We start from the raw sequence: 17,228 nt of genomic DNA, 5'->3' as shown, positions 1-17,228 counted from the left end.
GGGACACAGAATCGTTACTCAGGGACACAGAATCGTTACTCAGGGACACAGAATCGTTACTCAGGGACACAGAATCGTTGAATTAAAGAGTATGTCAGACAACACGCAGAGGAGTGGCAGAGGAGGCAATGTTTCAGGAGCGAGCAGACGTGGCAGCGAAGGAAGGGGTCGAGGCAGCACTAGTCGCAGCCAGAGGCCAGTGCTCCCGGTGTCATCCAGCGGTCGTGTCTCCACCGACAACCCTGCCGTCATCGATTGGTTGGCTCGGTCATCTTCCTCTTCCCAGGTCACCTCTGACACCTACAGCCAACGGTCGGTGGGTACGTCAGACACAACCGTTAGTTGGCATGGCCCGGGAGCAAGCCCACTGAAATCACGTGTCCTCTACCTGCCCCTGTCCTTTGGTGTTCCCTCACCAAGCGAAGTATCGCATGCTGTGGGCTCAGCCCCACTGTACAGTGAGGAAGAGCTAACAGAGGGCGGTCAGGAACGGGGGGAGACATCCGCCTCTTCAGCAGCCAGGCGAAGAAGTACTGGCGAGGAGAGTGGCTCGGTAGCCGGTCTAGAGACAGGTCTGTCTCCTGACCCACACGCAGCCGAGGGGGCTAGTAGTGAGGCGGAGACCCTAATTGATGATGATGAGGCTGATCGCACTTGGCAGCCTCGTCGTCATCTGCCAGGCCCGTAATCTGCCATGGGCCCCTGTACCGCCTCCTCATGCTGCTGCCAGGTCCAGAGTGTGTCATGGGTCCCTGTACCGCCTCCTCATGCTGCTGCCAGGTCCAGAGTGTGTCATGGGTCCCTGTACGGCCTCCCATTGCTGCTGTCTCCATCGCCACACTCTGCCATGTGCCACTTTCAGGTCTCCTCACACTGCTGGTGGGTTCCATTTTGTCATAGGGTGCTGGCAGATTACGGGCCTCCCATTGCTGCTGCCAGGCCCGTAATCTGTCATGGGCCCCTGTACCGCCTCCTCATGCTGCTGCCAGGTCCAGAGTGTGTCATGGGTCCCTGTACGGCCTCCCATTGCTGCTGTCTCCATCGCCACACTCTGCCATGTGCCACTTTCAGGTCTCCTCACACTGCTGGTGGGTTCCATTTTGTAATAGGGTGCTGGCAGATTACGGGCCTCCCATTGCTGCTGCCAGGCCCGTAATCTGCCATGGGCCCCCGTACCGCCTCCTCATGCTGCTGCCAGGTCCAGAGTGTCTCATGGGTCCCTGTACGGCCTCCCATTGCTGCTGTCTCCATCGCCACACTCTGCCATGTGCCACTTTCAGGTCTCCTCACACTGCTGGTGGGTTCCATTTTGTCATAGGGTGCTGGCAGATTACGGGCCTCCCATTGCTGCTGCCAGGCCCGTAATCTGCCATGGGCCCCCGTACCGCCTCCTCATGCTGCTGCCAGGTCCAGAGTGTCTCATGGGTCCCTGTACGGCCTCCCATTGCTGTTGTCTCCATCGCCACACTCTGCCATGTGCCACTTTCAGGTCTCCTCACACTGCTGGTGGGTTCCATTTTGTCATAGGGTGCAGGCAGATTACGGGCCTCCCATTGCTGCTGCCAGGCCCGTAATCTGTCAAGGGCCCCTGTACCGCCTCCTCATGCTGCTGCCAGGTCCAGAGTGTGTCATGGGTCCCTGTACCGCCTCCTCATGCTGCTGCCACGTCCAGAGTGTCTCATGGGTCCCTGTACGACCTCCCATTGCTGCTGTCTCCATCGCCACACTCTGCCATGTGCCACTTTCAGGTCTCCTCACACTGCTGGTGGGTTCCATTTTGTCATAGGGTGCTGGCAGATTACGGGCCTCCCATTGCTGCTGCCAGGCCCGTAATCTGTCATGGGCCCCTGTACCGCCTCCTCATGCTGCTGCCAGGTCCAGAGTGTGTCATGGGTCCCGGTACGGCCTCCCATTGCTGCTGTCTCCATCGCCACACTCTGCCATGTGCCACTTTCAGGTCTCCTCACACTGCTGGTGGGTTCCATTTTGTCACAGGGTGCTGGCAGATTACGGGCCTCCCATTGCTGCTGCCAGGCCCGTAATCTGCCATGGGCCCCCGTACCGCCTCCTCATGCTGCTGCCAGGTCCAGAGTGTCTCATGGGTCCCTGTACGGCCTCCCATTGCTGCTGTCTCCATCGCCACACTCTGCCATGTGCCACTTTCAGGTCTCCTCACACTGCTGGTGGGTTCCATTTTGTCATAGGGTGCTGTATGGCCTCCCATTGCTGCTGCCTCCACCGCCACACTGTGGCTCCACACTCTGGTTTTGGGCCCGTGACTGCCCAAATGAGGGAAGTGTGCGGTGATTCTAAGATCGACGGCACTCATCTGCATGTCATACTGACTGACAGTATTATTTCTCTTCCCCAGCAGACTCCAAGGGCATTTAAATTAAAGGTACAGTGTTTTGCACTAATATAAAGGCTCTCTGAAGCCTAGAAACACCCTTTTTATAAGTTAAATTCGCAGCGAATATATTCGACTCGAATCGAATTTATTCCGCGAATTCGCCGAATCAGCCGAATCGAATTTTTGAATACTTCGCTCATCTCTAATAGATATCTTAGACATCACATACATAAAGAGTCAGTGCAGCCTATTGCATAGCATGCAGTCTTGAACATGGACAACTAAATGTTAAGATACTTCAGTATGTCTGGTAAAGTCAATCAGTGGAGACCAGATTTTTTTCAACTATTTGTTGTACATCATGAGTAATTGTCAGTATCTCATGATACCATTTAATCTGTTTTTTGACTTGTGGGGTGAGCAGTCCTTTGATTAATAGCACTGAAAAGGCAACTGGTCAGTCTGCAGCTTTGAAATATCTGGTATGCAAAAAACAATTTTCTAAAGCATGGCGTTGCTTAACACTAACTACTTACCTCAGCCTCCCCAATTGGGACTGTGATTTGGCTTGGCTATAGGTTGATAGGGCCCTTAACACTGTATTGTGTAAGTGTAGATGGGATGTTGTGCAAATTTTGCTTTGTACCTGGACGGTCTTGTCATGGAGGCTACTTTAGCAGATCAGGAAGACAGATATGCTGTCAAGGCACCAGAGCAGTCACCTTCACAAGATGCTGTAAACGTTTATTTTACCATTTGTGGCAGTGCTGTACCCTGCCACGGTTTATGACCCAGGATTGTCATCAGACAGGTTGAAGGGCTCCAGGGGGCGTGTGTCATTCAGAAGAAACTGACTTTTCAGTTTTCTCATCGGTTGAGATCTGGGAAGGATGAAATCTTAACTTCTGGCTCTGTGTTTTGTGAGCAGCTGGCACGCTGAATGGGCAGGTGTGTGCTGGGCTTTTTGTAGAGACCTGACAGCGGTTCTGGGCTCCACCTCTGCAAACAGAGGAGGGCTTTTCAGGAGGTGGAAGCCAGAGCAGCAAGGAGCTGCCAGGTGTATGATATCAAAACTGTATGTAGGAGACAGACAAGAGCATAATAAGGCTACGTTCACACTAGGCTTGTTAGCAAGCAGCAGACAGGCGTTTGGGAAACGGTAAAAACGCTTCCCAAACGCCTGGGAAAATTGCACATTGCAGCACATAGTGTTTTTCAAACGGATGCCTCTGGTTGAGTCAGGAGGAGTTGAAGCCTCCTATTCAAGTCTATGGTGCCGCTCCGCAAATGCCCGGCCGGCGTTTGCGATGTGGTTGCGACGCGGTTGTGGGGCGTTTGCGGAGCGTTAACACCATTCAAACTTCATTCTAGGCGTTTGTGGGGCGTTTTTAACGCTTGGCAAACGCCTAGCAACCGCCGCTAAACCGCGCATGCGGCATTTGCGGAGCGTTAAAATCGTTCCGCAAACACCGGACCAACGCTTGTCAAACGCTATAGGGGCGTTTGGCAAGAGTTGGAAAAACAGTCAAGTGTGAACAAGCCCTAAAGAGTAAGACCAGAGCAGCAGCGCTGAAGATGTGCGCCGGGAGGCTGAATGTCTGTTTCTTTGCGAGAGAAATGCTGAGAAACCCTGCAAGAAAAACTCTTTTGATTTCTGGAACTTTCTTTTAACAAATTTGGGCATCGAAAGCCCTTAAAAAAGAAGAAATGTGATTGGCTTTGTCCTTAAAGCTCTGTTGTTTGAAGTGTGTTCTCACGTTATATAAAGACTTTCTTTCTTTCCTTCCTTATATTTCTTTTCTTTTTCATTATGAGCAATTACTATTCAAAACAGATTTGCAATTGAAATTTGGAAAGGGATTTGCTTTTACTATATAGTTGGCCTTTTCTCACTGCTGTTTTACTCTAACTTTTGAAACCCATCCATCTCGATGCGTGCTTTCTCTAGCCCTTTTGGATGCTCACTAGCAGTAGAGGAAAACTTATTTTATTGAGTAATTGAGGTTATAAAAGTCACAAAATGCAAAACTCCTTTGAGTCCGCTGAAGTGTATCCAAGCACTTTTTGCATTCAGAGAGTTGCATACATATAAAAATCTATTTGTGAAGCCATACTGCCTTGTCAAGGCACCTCTGTAAACTGCGGTGCCTGACTCTAAACTAGGATTCTCCAAACTTTATAAACAAACAACCAGCTTACTTTAGAAGGGCCTGACTGTGGGCAGTGAGAGTAGAAAATGCCCAGGCTTCATTGGGAGTAGACAATGTCTCAGACTTGGTGGTCTGTAGGAAGAGGAATAGTGCCCATGTTTGGTGTCAGTGGAAGACATTGTGCCTCGTTGGTGTCAGTGGAAGGCGTAGTGGCTGGTATCAGTGCTAGGAATAGTAACCCAAGGGCCAGATAAAAGCAAGCAAGGGCTGCAGTTTGGAGACCCCTGCTCTAAACTGTCTGATCTCCCAATTTAGGACATATGCAATAAACATAGCATATATTAAATGGAGCAGGCATGCCTTGGAGGTAGCCCCAAGGTATGGCAACACACCAGGAGCCCAGACTCAAGTCAGCTAATATATTCCAGTATGTGCCTACTAAATCAAACCTGTATATGTAAACCCTGCATAACGTAGGTGCAATCTGAAAAAGAGACCCTCTGTGGTTTGAAACAAAGGTCTTTTTACTGTATGAAAGAAAAACATTTTCATCTTCTGAATTAAAATTTAAATGTTCTACTTGACTGCATAGGGATAGTGGAGTAAGAGGGACTCCAGGGCAGTGTGTGTGTGTCTTAAAGGTTCCTTGGGATGACCATATCATACAGGCCTCATATTTCAGTTTACATAACTGTCACTAATCTAGAAGATGAATGCCAGGAACAACAACTTTCATTTAAATATATTCCTCAGTAGTCACAAAGGATGTATTCATGCACTTTGTGAGCACCAACTGCCTTTGAAAACCCAGATATTACCCTGGAAAAGTAGTGATATACTTTTTCTGTGTAGAAAGGAGAGCTGTGGGAGGGAACTAGTAGGCTCCACACACTACAGGCTGCCTACATAAAACTACAGGAGGGGCAGAGACAAGACAAGTCACCCTGCTCAAAGACAGAGAAAGTAGCAGAACCCAGTCTTTATTAGGGCTTTTTTACACATGTGGCAAGGACTGCTGCTCATCTGAATAGTGATTTGCACTCAATATGTGTCATCCTCACTGCCTTATTACCTCCCTAAATGCTGCACTACTATGCCCCAACAGGGGGTCCATTACATGTGGTTGTGTGGTGACGCAGTGTGACTCTACTTACTTGAATTGGTAGTGCCCTCTGAAAGCGACAGGGGGTTTACTTCCTGTTACCACTGCAAAGCATTGTAGCGATGCATCTGTACACCCCTGGCTGCTGTCTTTGAAGCTTAAAGTAGAGTTCCAGCTGGAAAAAAAAGGTCAGCAGCTACAAAAACTGTAGCTGCTGACTTTTAAAATACAGTTACCTGTCCCTCAGTCCAGCGGTGCCCTCACCACCGCCGTCTTCTCTCCCTGACGCTGGCATCTTCAGTGTGGGCACCCTGCTGTGACAGCTTGCGGCTTCACAGCTGGATGCCCACTGCACATGCGCGAGAAGTACTGCGCTTTGTGAATGGCCCTGTAGTCTTCTCGGACCTGTTACGTGTCCCAGAAGACTACGGGGAGGGACGGGAGAGGACAACTTCCGTTTCCGATCTCCTTCAGCGATCGCAGCGGAAGTGGGAGCGAGTACCTGTCAAATTCAGGTACCCGCTCCGCCCCTCACTCCCCAAAGGTGCCAATCCTTAATGGGGATCAGTGGACAAAGCATTAAAATGGAACTTCCCCTTTTGGGAGGAGCTCTGCTTTAAGGGAGAAAGATTGGAGGGCAGTATGTGTTTTTACCACCCTCAATCACAAGTGTGAGTTAGCCCTTGCAAGAAGCTCCGATACAAGGGCACTGGATTACTGCACAGATCTGGAAGAAATTCACACAGCACACCAAGCATACATATACAGTGGGTGAAATAATTATTTGATCCCCTGCAGATTTTGTAAGTTTGTCCACTTAAAAAGAAATGAAGGGTCTATAAATTTTATCATGGCTGTATTTTAAATGATAGAGAGAGAATATCAACCAAAAATCCAGAAAAAAAACACGATACAAATGTTATAAATTGAGTTGCAGTTCAGTGAGTAAAATAAGTATTTGATCCCCTACTAACCAACAATAATTCTGACTCCCACAAACTGGCTATGTCCTCATGTGGTACACAGATTAGTCCTGTCAATTTAAGAAGGTGCTCCTAACGGCAACCCGTTATGTGTATGAAAGATACCTGTCCACAGAATCTTTCTTGGGCACCACCATGGGCAAGACCAAAGGGTTGTCAAAGGACGTCAGGGACAAGATTGTAGACCTGCACAAGGCTGGAATGGGCTACAAGATCATCAGCAAGAAACTTGGTGAGGAGGAGACAACTGTTGGAGTGATTATTCACAAATGGAAGAAATACAAAATAACCATTTGCCTTCGGTCTGGAGCTCCATGCAACATTTCAGCTCATGGGGTAAGGATAATCACAAGAAAAGTGAGGATTCAGCCCAGAATTACACGGGAGGAGCTTGTGAATGATCCCAAGGCAGTTGGGACCACAGTCACCAATCAAACCATTGGTAACAACACGCTGCCATGGATTGAAATCCTGCAGCACCTGCAAGGTCCCCCTCCTCAAGAAAGCACATGTACAGGCCTGTCTGAAGTTTGCCAATGAACATCTAAATGATTCAGAGAAGGATTGGTATAAAGTGTTGTGGTCAGGTGAGACCAAATTTGAGCTCTTTGGCATTAACATGACTCGCTGTGTTTGGAGAAAGAAAAATGCTGACTATGACCCTAAGAACACCATCCCTACAGTCAAGCAAGGAGGTGGAAACATTGTGCTTTGGGGTTGTTTGTCTGCTAAAGGTACAGGCCGACTTTGCCGCATTGAGGGGCCAATGGATGGGGCCATGTGTTGTAAAATCTTGGATGAGAACCTTCTTCTCTCAGCCAGAACACTGAAGATGGGTTGTGAATGGGTCTTCCAGCAGGACAATGACCCAAAACATACCACCAAAGCAATAAAGTAGTGGCTCAAGAACAAGCACATTAAGGACATGGAGTGTTCTAGCCAGTCTCCAGACATTACTCCTATAGAAAATGTATGGAGGGAGCTGAAACTTCGAGTTGCAAGTAACAGTCAAGAAACCTTAAGGATTTAGAGAAGATCTGTAAAGAAGAGTGGATCAAAATCCCTCCTGAGATTTGCGCAAACCTGGTAACCAACTACAATAAACATCTGTGCCTGCCAACAAGGGTCTCTCCACCAAGTAATAAGTCATGTTTTGCTTGGAGATCAAATTCTTATTTTACTCACTGAACTGCAACTCAATTTATAACATTTGTATTGTGTGTTTTTTTTTTCTGGATTTTTGGTTGATATTCTGTCTCTATCATTTAAAATACACCTATGATAAAAAATTCTAGACCCTTCATTTCTTTGTAAGTGGGCAAAGTTACACAATCTGCAGGGGATCAAATATTTATTTCCCCACTGTTTATGCCTCTTGTATTCAGACAATATTTGTTTGTTCTGGAGTTTAGCTTTAAGCTTATTATAAAATTAATATTTTTTTACCTTTTTTTTCACTACCATTTGCATTCTTAGATATTGAAAAAGCCATGTTGTTTCCCGTTCTATCAAAGTGATAACAGAGTGATTAATTGTATTGCCTACAAGGCATAGAGTGTATCGTAGCCTGCTAGAAAAATTTTTAGTGGTAATGCCCTAAATCATGTGCACTGTGGTATTTAAAAAAAAAAAAAAACACACATTCCAGATGCTGACAAATAATTTGTTTCATCTTGTGATGTTCAACTGGACCAGTAATGTGAGCTCATTACAGAAAGTATGCAAAAGCGGCACAAGTATAGCTTCACTAAAAGAACATTTTAAGAGAGGAAATGAAAAATACTTTGAGGCATCCAAGACATTGGAAGTTAATGGTCTCCAGCAGTGTCTATGTGTTGTGTCTTTCTTTTGGCACTTGTGAATATGCATTTGAAGTAAACGTTTATGTCTAATGATCACAGCTCCCTGATTTCCAGAAGAAAAGCTGAATTTCTGTTGATTCCATTCGTCATAGTTCGTCATTGGGTCCTGGTGAAACTTGTTGATTTTCTTGTATGCAACTTTGTTTTCTGAAAGTGTTTTTCTGGATTGGAGCAGATGATAGAAGTCTCAAACTTTTGTCAACTTGCAACTTACATTCCAGTAAAGGGAAGGGTCATATTACTAATAATAATAGAAAATTGGAATTTAATTTGGAAAATCAGACAACTTCTGTTTATCCTGAAGCATGTGGCACTATTGGTGCCCTTATACATAGACAAATGATGAGCATCTGTAATCAGTCTTGTGCAGAAATTGCGAGCAGAGCATTTCTGCATGCATGTTTTTGATGCATTACGGTGCTTTTTTGATGCATTTTGCCACGTTCCACATGCGTTCCATACAGAAAAGAATGCAACATATTCTACTTTTCTTGGCTGCACTGGAACGCACTGCACTCGTGTGAACTAGGAATTCATTTAAACACTATCCATACGATTTTGATGCAGGGTTATGTTCTAATTACATTTTAGTTTGCTTAATTTTTGTTTTCTTTTTCATACTGTTCACCTTTTTCATCCTTTTATTGCATCTCATTGCTTCCACTTTCCTGAAGCCTCTTTAAGCTACTTTCTGTCTATGTGCAAGCGCATCAGTGTCGATTCCACATCATTGCTTTTGACCAACTTCTTGATAGTGACAATGGTGAACTGCGCCTGTAAAATGTGTGTTGATGCCAGTTGCAGATGTTTCAAGGTGACAGTTGTCCTGCCTTAACAAGGACATTCATGGCAGAATCAGAAGATTATTCTTTAAATGAAATGCTACAGATTTAGACAGGTTGAAAATAACTTTTGAAATACTTTAACATGTTGAATCTCCTCTCCAAAGAAATGCAGTCTAACTGACCTTGCTAATTGAAATGCTATGCAGCTTTACTGTACTGCATGTCAGTATAGCCAAGTATGGACAGATATATCCCCAGGGGTAAGATCTATTCTGATGCTGAGATTGGTGATGGATGGTAGTTTTTGTTCTCCATCCCTTTACATGGAAGACTAAAGGATTTAGACCTACTTGCAGTAAGCTATTCCACCTAATGTGGTTAAAAGAGAAGTATGGCCAAAGGTTTTCGGCCATATCTTTATTCTAGATCACAGGAGTGCACTTACTTGTGCTCTCTTGTGGCCCAGAATCCTCAGACAGCGAGCTGACATCAGAGCTGGTCTAGGTTCTGGAAGATCTTGACAATAATGTTGGGATTCACCCGCATGCCTGACCGGCAGCTGGCTCAGACTCTCTCAGCGTACTCCTGAGATCCTGACCCAGCTGCTTCCACTGCCTCCCTAGCCTGTCGCTCCAGTGAGAACTGGAGGGGTAGAGCTGAGAACCAGTGATTGACAGTCATCACTTTCTGCTCAGTGAAGGCTGAGAAAAGAGCTACAGCAGGGAGGTGAGTTTGAAATTTTGTTTTTTTTTCATTATGCCTACACTTCTCCTTTAACCACTTGACCTCCGGAAGATTTACCCCCCTTCATGACCTGGCCATTTTTTTGTGATACTGAGTTGCGATACTTTAACTGACAATTGCGTGGTGATGCAACGCTGTACATAAATTAAATTATATGTCATTTTTTCCCCACAAACAGAGCTTTCTTATAGTGCTTTGATCACCTCCTGGATATTTTATTTTTTGCACTATAAATGAAAAAACATTGACAAAACAAACAAAAAAACAGTATTTTTTTACTTTCTGCTATAAAATTGTCTAATGAAAAAATTTTAAAAAATCTAATTTCTTCAAAAATTTAGGCCGAAATATATTCTGCTACATATTTTTGGTAAAAAAAATACCAATAAGTATATATTGATGAAATAAAAATACAAAGTCCCATACACCTCGAGTCCAAATAAAAGTCCAACTTAAAATCTAAATCCAAAAAAGTCTTGTATGTGATTTCCCAATAAATCTTTATCCTCGAATAAGATTGATGGTATACTCCAGAAAATCTTCATATACCTCAAAGAAAAAAAATCTCAACATAGTGTATTACCCCAGGTATTAAAATAAAGTGCCACACGTGTCACATGCAGACAAACTAAAGTGCCACAGCAATCGTGAAATATCAGGACTCCAATAACTCAATTAATAACTCCACTGCACACAATATAAAGAGCGCATAATTACCCCAACTCCATAATAAAGATGAGATTGCCTCCAAACATTGTTCTACCATCTTCTCCAAACACTTCCCATAGACGAGTGAAACATGGAGGCCAACATCAGCTTCTCATTAGATGTAAGACGAGGTCTCCCAAAGCGGATGGAAAGCGGATAGTTTGAGGGGTTTCCCAGAAAGTCCAGAACTTCCTTTCCATCTGCTGTGTATCGTCCATTCACATCAATGCCATTGATAGAGAGCACAGAGTGTCCAACCCGGATGTTGTCTCTCTGACCGAACGACACCAACACCCGCTCATCGTGGACTTTGAGGACGAAGTCCAGGGGGAAGCTGAAGGTTTTCTCGGTCTCGGATCGTGGGTTCTGGTTGTCCAGCTGGTAGATGAGTCCTCCTGCTTTGTTTTGAACAATTTATTGGGAAATCACCTGCAAGAATTTTTTGGATTTGGATTTTAAGTTGGACTTTTATTTGGACTCGAGGTGTATGGGACTTTGTATTTTTATTTCATCTATTTATTTATTTATCTTTTATTACTGATTTATAGTCAAGTTTGCTTATTATTATTTCATTATTTATGTACTTCAGGGGCAGGAATGTTAAGTGACTTGTTGGGTTTTGGTAGAGGGAGTTGAGTGCTAATTTTTGTATAATAAGTATATATTGGTTGGTTTTTGCAAAAGTTATAGCATCTACAAATGGCGGTATATATACTAGAGGTTTTTATTTTGCTACTAGTAATGAGGGCGATCAGTGACTTACAGCAGAATTGCTATATTGCGGCTGTTTCCCAGTCTGTGTGGGAACCAGTGACACTAATACAGTGATCAGTGTTAAAAATATATACTGTCAGTGTATTAATGACACTGTCTGGGAAGGGGTTAAACATCTAGGGTGATCAAAGGGTTAATTGTGTTTTTGTGTGTACAGTGTGCTGTTTTTATTAGGCAATCTGCTAGATTTTATGCCCTGAATAAAATCTAGCAGACTGCCGTTGACATAACGCAGCTTTGCCTTTATATATGCAGAGCTGTATTCTGTCAGTCTCCTTGGTGATCAACAGGTGATGGAGCTCATCCATTGGCCGACACCTGTTGATTGGCTTCTGTTGTGTCCAGTCGCAGAAGAAGCGATGCTCTGGTAGCAGGCGCGCACCCCCCCAGTGGCGGAAATGCAAAACCATGTTTATATACGTGATTTTGCACAGAACGTCCTCCCTGTAGCAATAAATCTGCTAGGAGGCGGACGACAAGTGGTTAAAGTCACTTTCACTTCTGTTAAAAGAGAAGTAAAAGAGAAGGGGCTTTACAAAAAAACAAAAAACATTATACTCACCAGGTGGATGCAGCATCGACTCCCTCAAGAGTTGGTTCTGGCCAGCTCAGTGGATTGCTTCAAAAAAGGCCTGGATTCTTTCTTAGATACATAGAATATAACTGGATACTAACATTTATAGGTAACGTTGATGCAGGGAATATTCGATTGCCTCTTGGGGGATCAGGAAGGATTTTTTTCCCTGCAGGAGCAAATTGGATCATGCTTTGCTGGGTTTTTTTTTTTGCCTTCCTCTGGATCAACTGTAGGTATAGGATTATAACTTTTTTTTTTTTCTATGGTTGAACTGGATGGACTTTTGTCTTTTTTCAGTCAAACTAACTATGTAACCAGGTAGATGCAGCATCAATCCTAGCATCAGGTTGTGGAGGGGGCAGGAGTGGCTGGCTCAGGCTAATGCTGAGAGGCAGAGCCATGTGCCCCTCCAGGCTTTTGGGTGGATTCCAACCATGTGGTCAGGATCGTTTCAGAGCTTGAACCGACTTTGTGATGTCAGACAACTGTAACCCGCTGTCAGCTGCAAAAAGGGTCACTGGAGTGCAGAAAAAACTGCACTCCTTTGCTCCATAGGTGAAGTCCAGCCAATAAAGCTTTGGCTATATTTCTTTAATATTAGTATAGAGAATCAGTAGCGCAGTGGCTGTCCTTAACCGACCATACAACCTGATATTTTGATCTGCAACAAAATTTATCAACATCTGTTTTAGTGGAAGGGACTTCCTAAATAATTCACCCAGATTAAAAATTCTGTATTTTAAAACTGCAAAGACATAATGGGGTTTATTTACTAAAGGCAAATAGACTGTGCACTTTGCAGTTGGTGCAGAGCTTAGTAAATCAGGGGAAGTTCTGTTGACTTCCATCATTCAATTACGTGCAAGTAAAAATGCTGTTTTTTTTTTAAATTTTCCTTGCAGTTGATTGGGTATTTATAAAATTAAGCTTTATCTCATTTACTAAGCTCTGGAGAAACTGTACTTGCAAAATTCACAGTCCATTTGCTTTCAGTAAATCCATCCCAATGATAGGTTACTTTGCACGAGTGTGCACAGGAAGACTGCCTCATTTCTTAAGTGCTTTGAGTCCCCAGGGAGAAAAGCACTGTAGAATAACAAATAAATACTATCCACTTACGTAGACCCTCTCACTACAAAAAAAGATGGATAGCCATACACCTAAAAGCTAACACTCCAACTTCTTTATTTCAATGGTTACAAACTTGACAACAGCACAACAACACTGTTTTTTTCCTACAAAAGCATAGACCCTCTCACTATTTAAGTGTTCTTGCATGGCATTGACCCAGGAGAGTGGTCACCAAAGTTGCTACAACAGGTAAAAGGAGGTTATCAAAAAAAAGGTAGAGTTACCATGTGCATGCTCGCAGATTCCAGCTGTCATTTTTCTGAACATGTTTGGTTTTTATTTGCTCTACACAAGACGTTTGCATCAGGTTTGCTCCACTTGATGGAATATCTAGTATTGCATTATGAATGGTTTATATGGGATACTCCCATGCAATCTTATCATTTTCTTAAGTATCATAATGTAATCTTTCTGGCTAAAACATTCTATAAAAATGCTAAATATGCCTTATCACATGAGGTGTATCCGTTTATTATTAGAAAACAAGTAGTTAATCTTCCAAGAACTCTTGGAACGGTTAATATCTGTATGAAAACTGCATGACTTGCATTTTGCCAGGTCATATTTTAATATGCAAAAGCTGCAGCAGATGTAAAAGAAATGTGGCCCGCTCTTACGCAAATAAATTGGACAGCACTGTTTTAAATCATCAATTTGTATCTTGTCTCTGTCCTGGCTTTGTATTCGTTTTTTCTTCCTCTTTTGGACTGGACTCCAGCAGAACTAGAACACGCACCATTCCACTTCCCAGGCAATGGGGTATTTGGCAGCATTCATAGGGAATATTTCATTGTCTGGGGCAAAGAAACTTCCAGGATATGTCTCTAATATTCTGTGTTTAACAAAGCTTTATTTTTACTTTTTATTTAGTGTTTTAATGCTAATTTGTCAGGAAGAAACTGTTGCTCCCTATAGCTGGGTGAAGTATAAGATAGTGGCTGGGCATTTAATAATTATTTCTACATATTTAAAAAAAAAAAGTCTTTGTGTTCATAAAGTTCTACAACACCAAGCTGTGTTTTATTATGTTTGTGGGTTGGAATGTACTGTTCTTTAATACTGATTTACATGTACTGGTCATCGATTTAAAGTATCAACAAAAGGATCTGCATCACTTCTTGACTGCCATAGCTAATTTGAGAATCATAGTTGAAGCTTGAGCTGACTGAACTGTTGTCACAATGCAGTACGACTAAAATGTATCTCTTTAAAGAGCAGAGAAAACATCCCCATTGAGACAAAACAAGTGTGGTGTCCGGTATGTGGAAGCCTGGCATTTAGGAGTACAGACAATGTATCACTGTAATGTACCCTTAGAAACTTTAGTGTAACAGCCAAAATAATTCAGACCAACTAATAGGCCTCCTTCTATTCCCCAGATCTGCTGGTTGAGTATACATGAGATGAAAGTCACCCTGTTCATACGTTTTGATCTCATCCGAATCAGGGACCAAATCGTTCTTCCACTTCAGTGGATTGACCAAGTAGGGAATCTGCCACAGTCGTTTATGTTCTTTCCCAAAAAGATGGCGCTGACTTGTTATTCCACCCCTTAAAGCGGTAGCAACCTAAAAAAAAAAATTGCCCTGCAAGGTAAAGGCATAATGTGCTAGTATGCATTGCATACTAGCACATTATGAAATACCTTAAAATGAAGCCCTCCAGCGGCGTGCTGTCAACGCTGCAGAGGCTTCCATCTTCACCCACTCTTCCCTCCGGGTAGCTGCGGCCACTGCGGCATGCACGTGGGAGCCACGGCTGCTCTGAAGGAACGGCGCGGGTATGTGATGTCACTGGCTGCCGCTCACTAGAATATCTCCTAAACGTGCGTGGAGGAATTTTCTCTCAATTCTGACTTTGGCTGTGGGATAGGAAAGGGAAATCTTCCCAGAGGGAAAGAGATGGCAAAGAATTAAGAGGTTATAACCCTCCCTAATGCTATCCAACATGGAAAAAAAAAATTCCACTTTAAGGTTGTTTGCTTACATTTAATTTTTAGCTCTGCCTAGGAGTTTGTGTATTGTTGCCATTGTTTTCAACTCTCCCATGTAAAGGATTATTATGTGACTTTTTGAAACGTTTAATAAGCTAATTGATTTTCTTTTTTTTTTTTCATGCAGACTGCTTTTAACAATTTATTTTTTCTCTTTTCTAATATTTAGGGTGACTGACCTTAAGCATGCCATTCAAACTAAGTACAAGATTGCTGTTCAGCACCAGATCCTTGTAGTAAATGGAGGCGAATGTATGGCACCTGACAGGAGGGTCTGTAGTTACAGCGCTGGTACTGTGAGTATTAATGTAGCATACTGAGATGTTTCTCAAAGGATAGGCGTATTTTAAAATAAAATACACTTATCCAGCCTTCTTAGCCTATTTATCTAAAGTATCCAACCTCCCTCGCACCAGAAGCGTACTTCCTTTAAAACTGAAAGCTGCAGCCTTCTACACTGTTTGTATTTTGTGGTTAAAAACTCCCTTGCTGTATCTGCACAGTAGAACCTTATTCACTTCTGTGGAGCTGCCTCCTGGGCATCTTTAGCTTGCTTTAGGAGATGACCCCATAGATGTGGATAAGTGCACTATATCTGAAAGTTCAATTTTTCTTTGAAAGGATAAGTAAACGCAAAAATAAAATTATTATATATCAGCCTACCAGTCCTGCAGCTTCAAAGGCAGACATATTTGAATTCCAGTCTAGGTGGAGGAGTGAGCATAGCCACCCAAGGTCAGGAAATGTGTTACTGGCAGGATCACCTGGTGGGAAAAAAAACCTGAATAAGGAAAACAAATGAAGCCACCACCTCTATGTGGCAAAGACCCTGATCTAATAGCCTTCATTTTCATAGAAAGTCTTGCCGCTACTTTCCTGCCTTAGCTTTTTTTGTAGTGTGCCGAATCATAATTGTGCTGTTCAGTAAGCATTAGCGTTTACCCTGGTGCGTGGTATTCTTATAGACTTACCCCCTCTCTTCCTGAGCAATTCCAGTCCGTGTGAGGAGGCTTGTATAGCGAGTTGTTGGTTTGAATGGTTATTTACCTGATTGCTGCTCTGGTTTTACTTTTTATCTTGAAACCTAAATGACCTAATCGATTGTTGTATGTTTGTGATCTGACTTGGTTTTTTGTCTCTGCAGGACACAAATCCAATATTCCTGTTCAATAAAGAGATGATATTGTGTGAGCGTCCTCCGGTTATTCCCAGAACAACATTTTCAGCAGAGAATGAAATGGAGCTAAAGGTTGAAGAATCGCTCATGATGCCTGCAGTTTTTCACACAGTCGCCTCTAGGACGCAGCTTGCAGTGGTGGGAAATTTCAAGGGTTTTGTTTCAAAACATAGCAATGGTGTTACATTCTGATGACGTAATGGGCTAGATTTACTAAAACTGGTACGCTCAGAATCTGGCTCAGCTGTGCATGGTAGCCAATCAGCTTCTAACTTCAGCTTGATCAGTTAAGCTTTGACAATAAAACCTGGAAGCAGATTGGTTTCTATGCAGAGCTGCAGCAGATTTTGCACTCTCCAGTATTCGCAAATAACCCCCAAATTGTTTGTAAAGTTACCTCTGTGCCCATAGGACATACAAAGTCTGCTATACCTTTTTTTAAGTTGAGTTTTGCAGTTCTCAAGTTATAGCACTACATAACTGAAAACCTCAGAACAGCTATTGTTGGCCAATGACTGATTGCAGGCTTTATGAATGGGTCTCAGGAACCAAAGATGGTTGATTATTAAGTGATAATTGTGGGTCTTCAGCTGCCTTTTGGCATGAAAATTATTTGTGGTTCGTTAGTGCAAATTTTTAGTTGCATGAATGTGCTGTTGTCCCTTTATTAGTATACTATTAATACAGTTTGAGAGCACAGTGGATTCCACCCAAGCTCATTTGCTGACCTCTTGTCACCAAATGAATGAACAAGTCTATGCCCATTGTTTATTAAGATGTCTGTGTAAAAGAGACCTAGTGTCATAATATCTATATTTTTTAATGCTAAATGCATTGTATTAACTAATATGTAAGTGTAACACAGGTATTGTTTACATGCCATGGAGATCAT

The 17,228-nt window shown here is 43.3% G+C and overlaps 1 protein-coding gene across 5 annotated transcripts in view; it reads left to right on the top strand.

Annotated features, from left to right (window-relative positions):
• Nucleotides 1–17,228, top strand: part of RB1CC1 (RB1 inducible coiled-coil 1) — a 215,843-nt gene that overhangs the window by 38,298 nt on the left and 160,317 nt on the right. For all 5 annotated transcript variants that reach the window (XM_089678426.1, XM_089678422.1, XM_089678425.1 and 2 more), the window contains exons 3-4: nt 15,329–15,455; nt 16,304–16,474. In XM_089678426.1, coding sequence (XP_089534552.1) covers nt 15,329–15,455; nt 16,304–16,474 — 298 coding nt within the window. The remainder of the gene's footprint in view (nt 1–15,328; nt 15,456–16,303; nt 16,475–17,228) is intronic.

The sequence above is a fragment of the Staurois parvus genome, unplaced genomic scaffold (assembly GCF_062004578.1).
Source record: "Staurois parvus isolate SC_StPar_1 unplaced genomic scaffold, SC_StPar_1.0 ptg000205l, whole genome shotgun sequence".
Taxonomy (NCBI): Eukaryota; Metazoa; Chordata; class Amphibia; order Anura; family Ranidae; genus Staurois; species Staurois parvus.
This window is presented reverse-complemented; position numbering and strand designations above follow the sequence as displayed.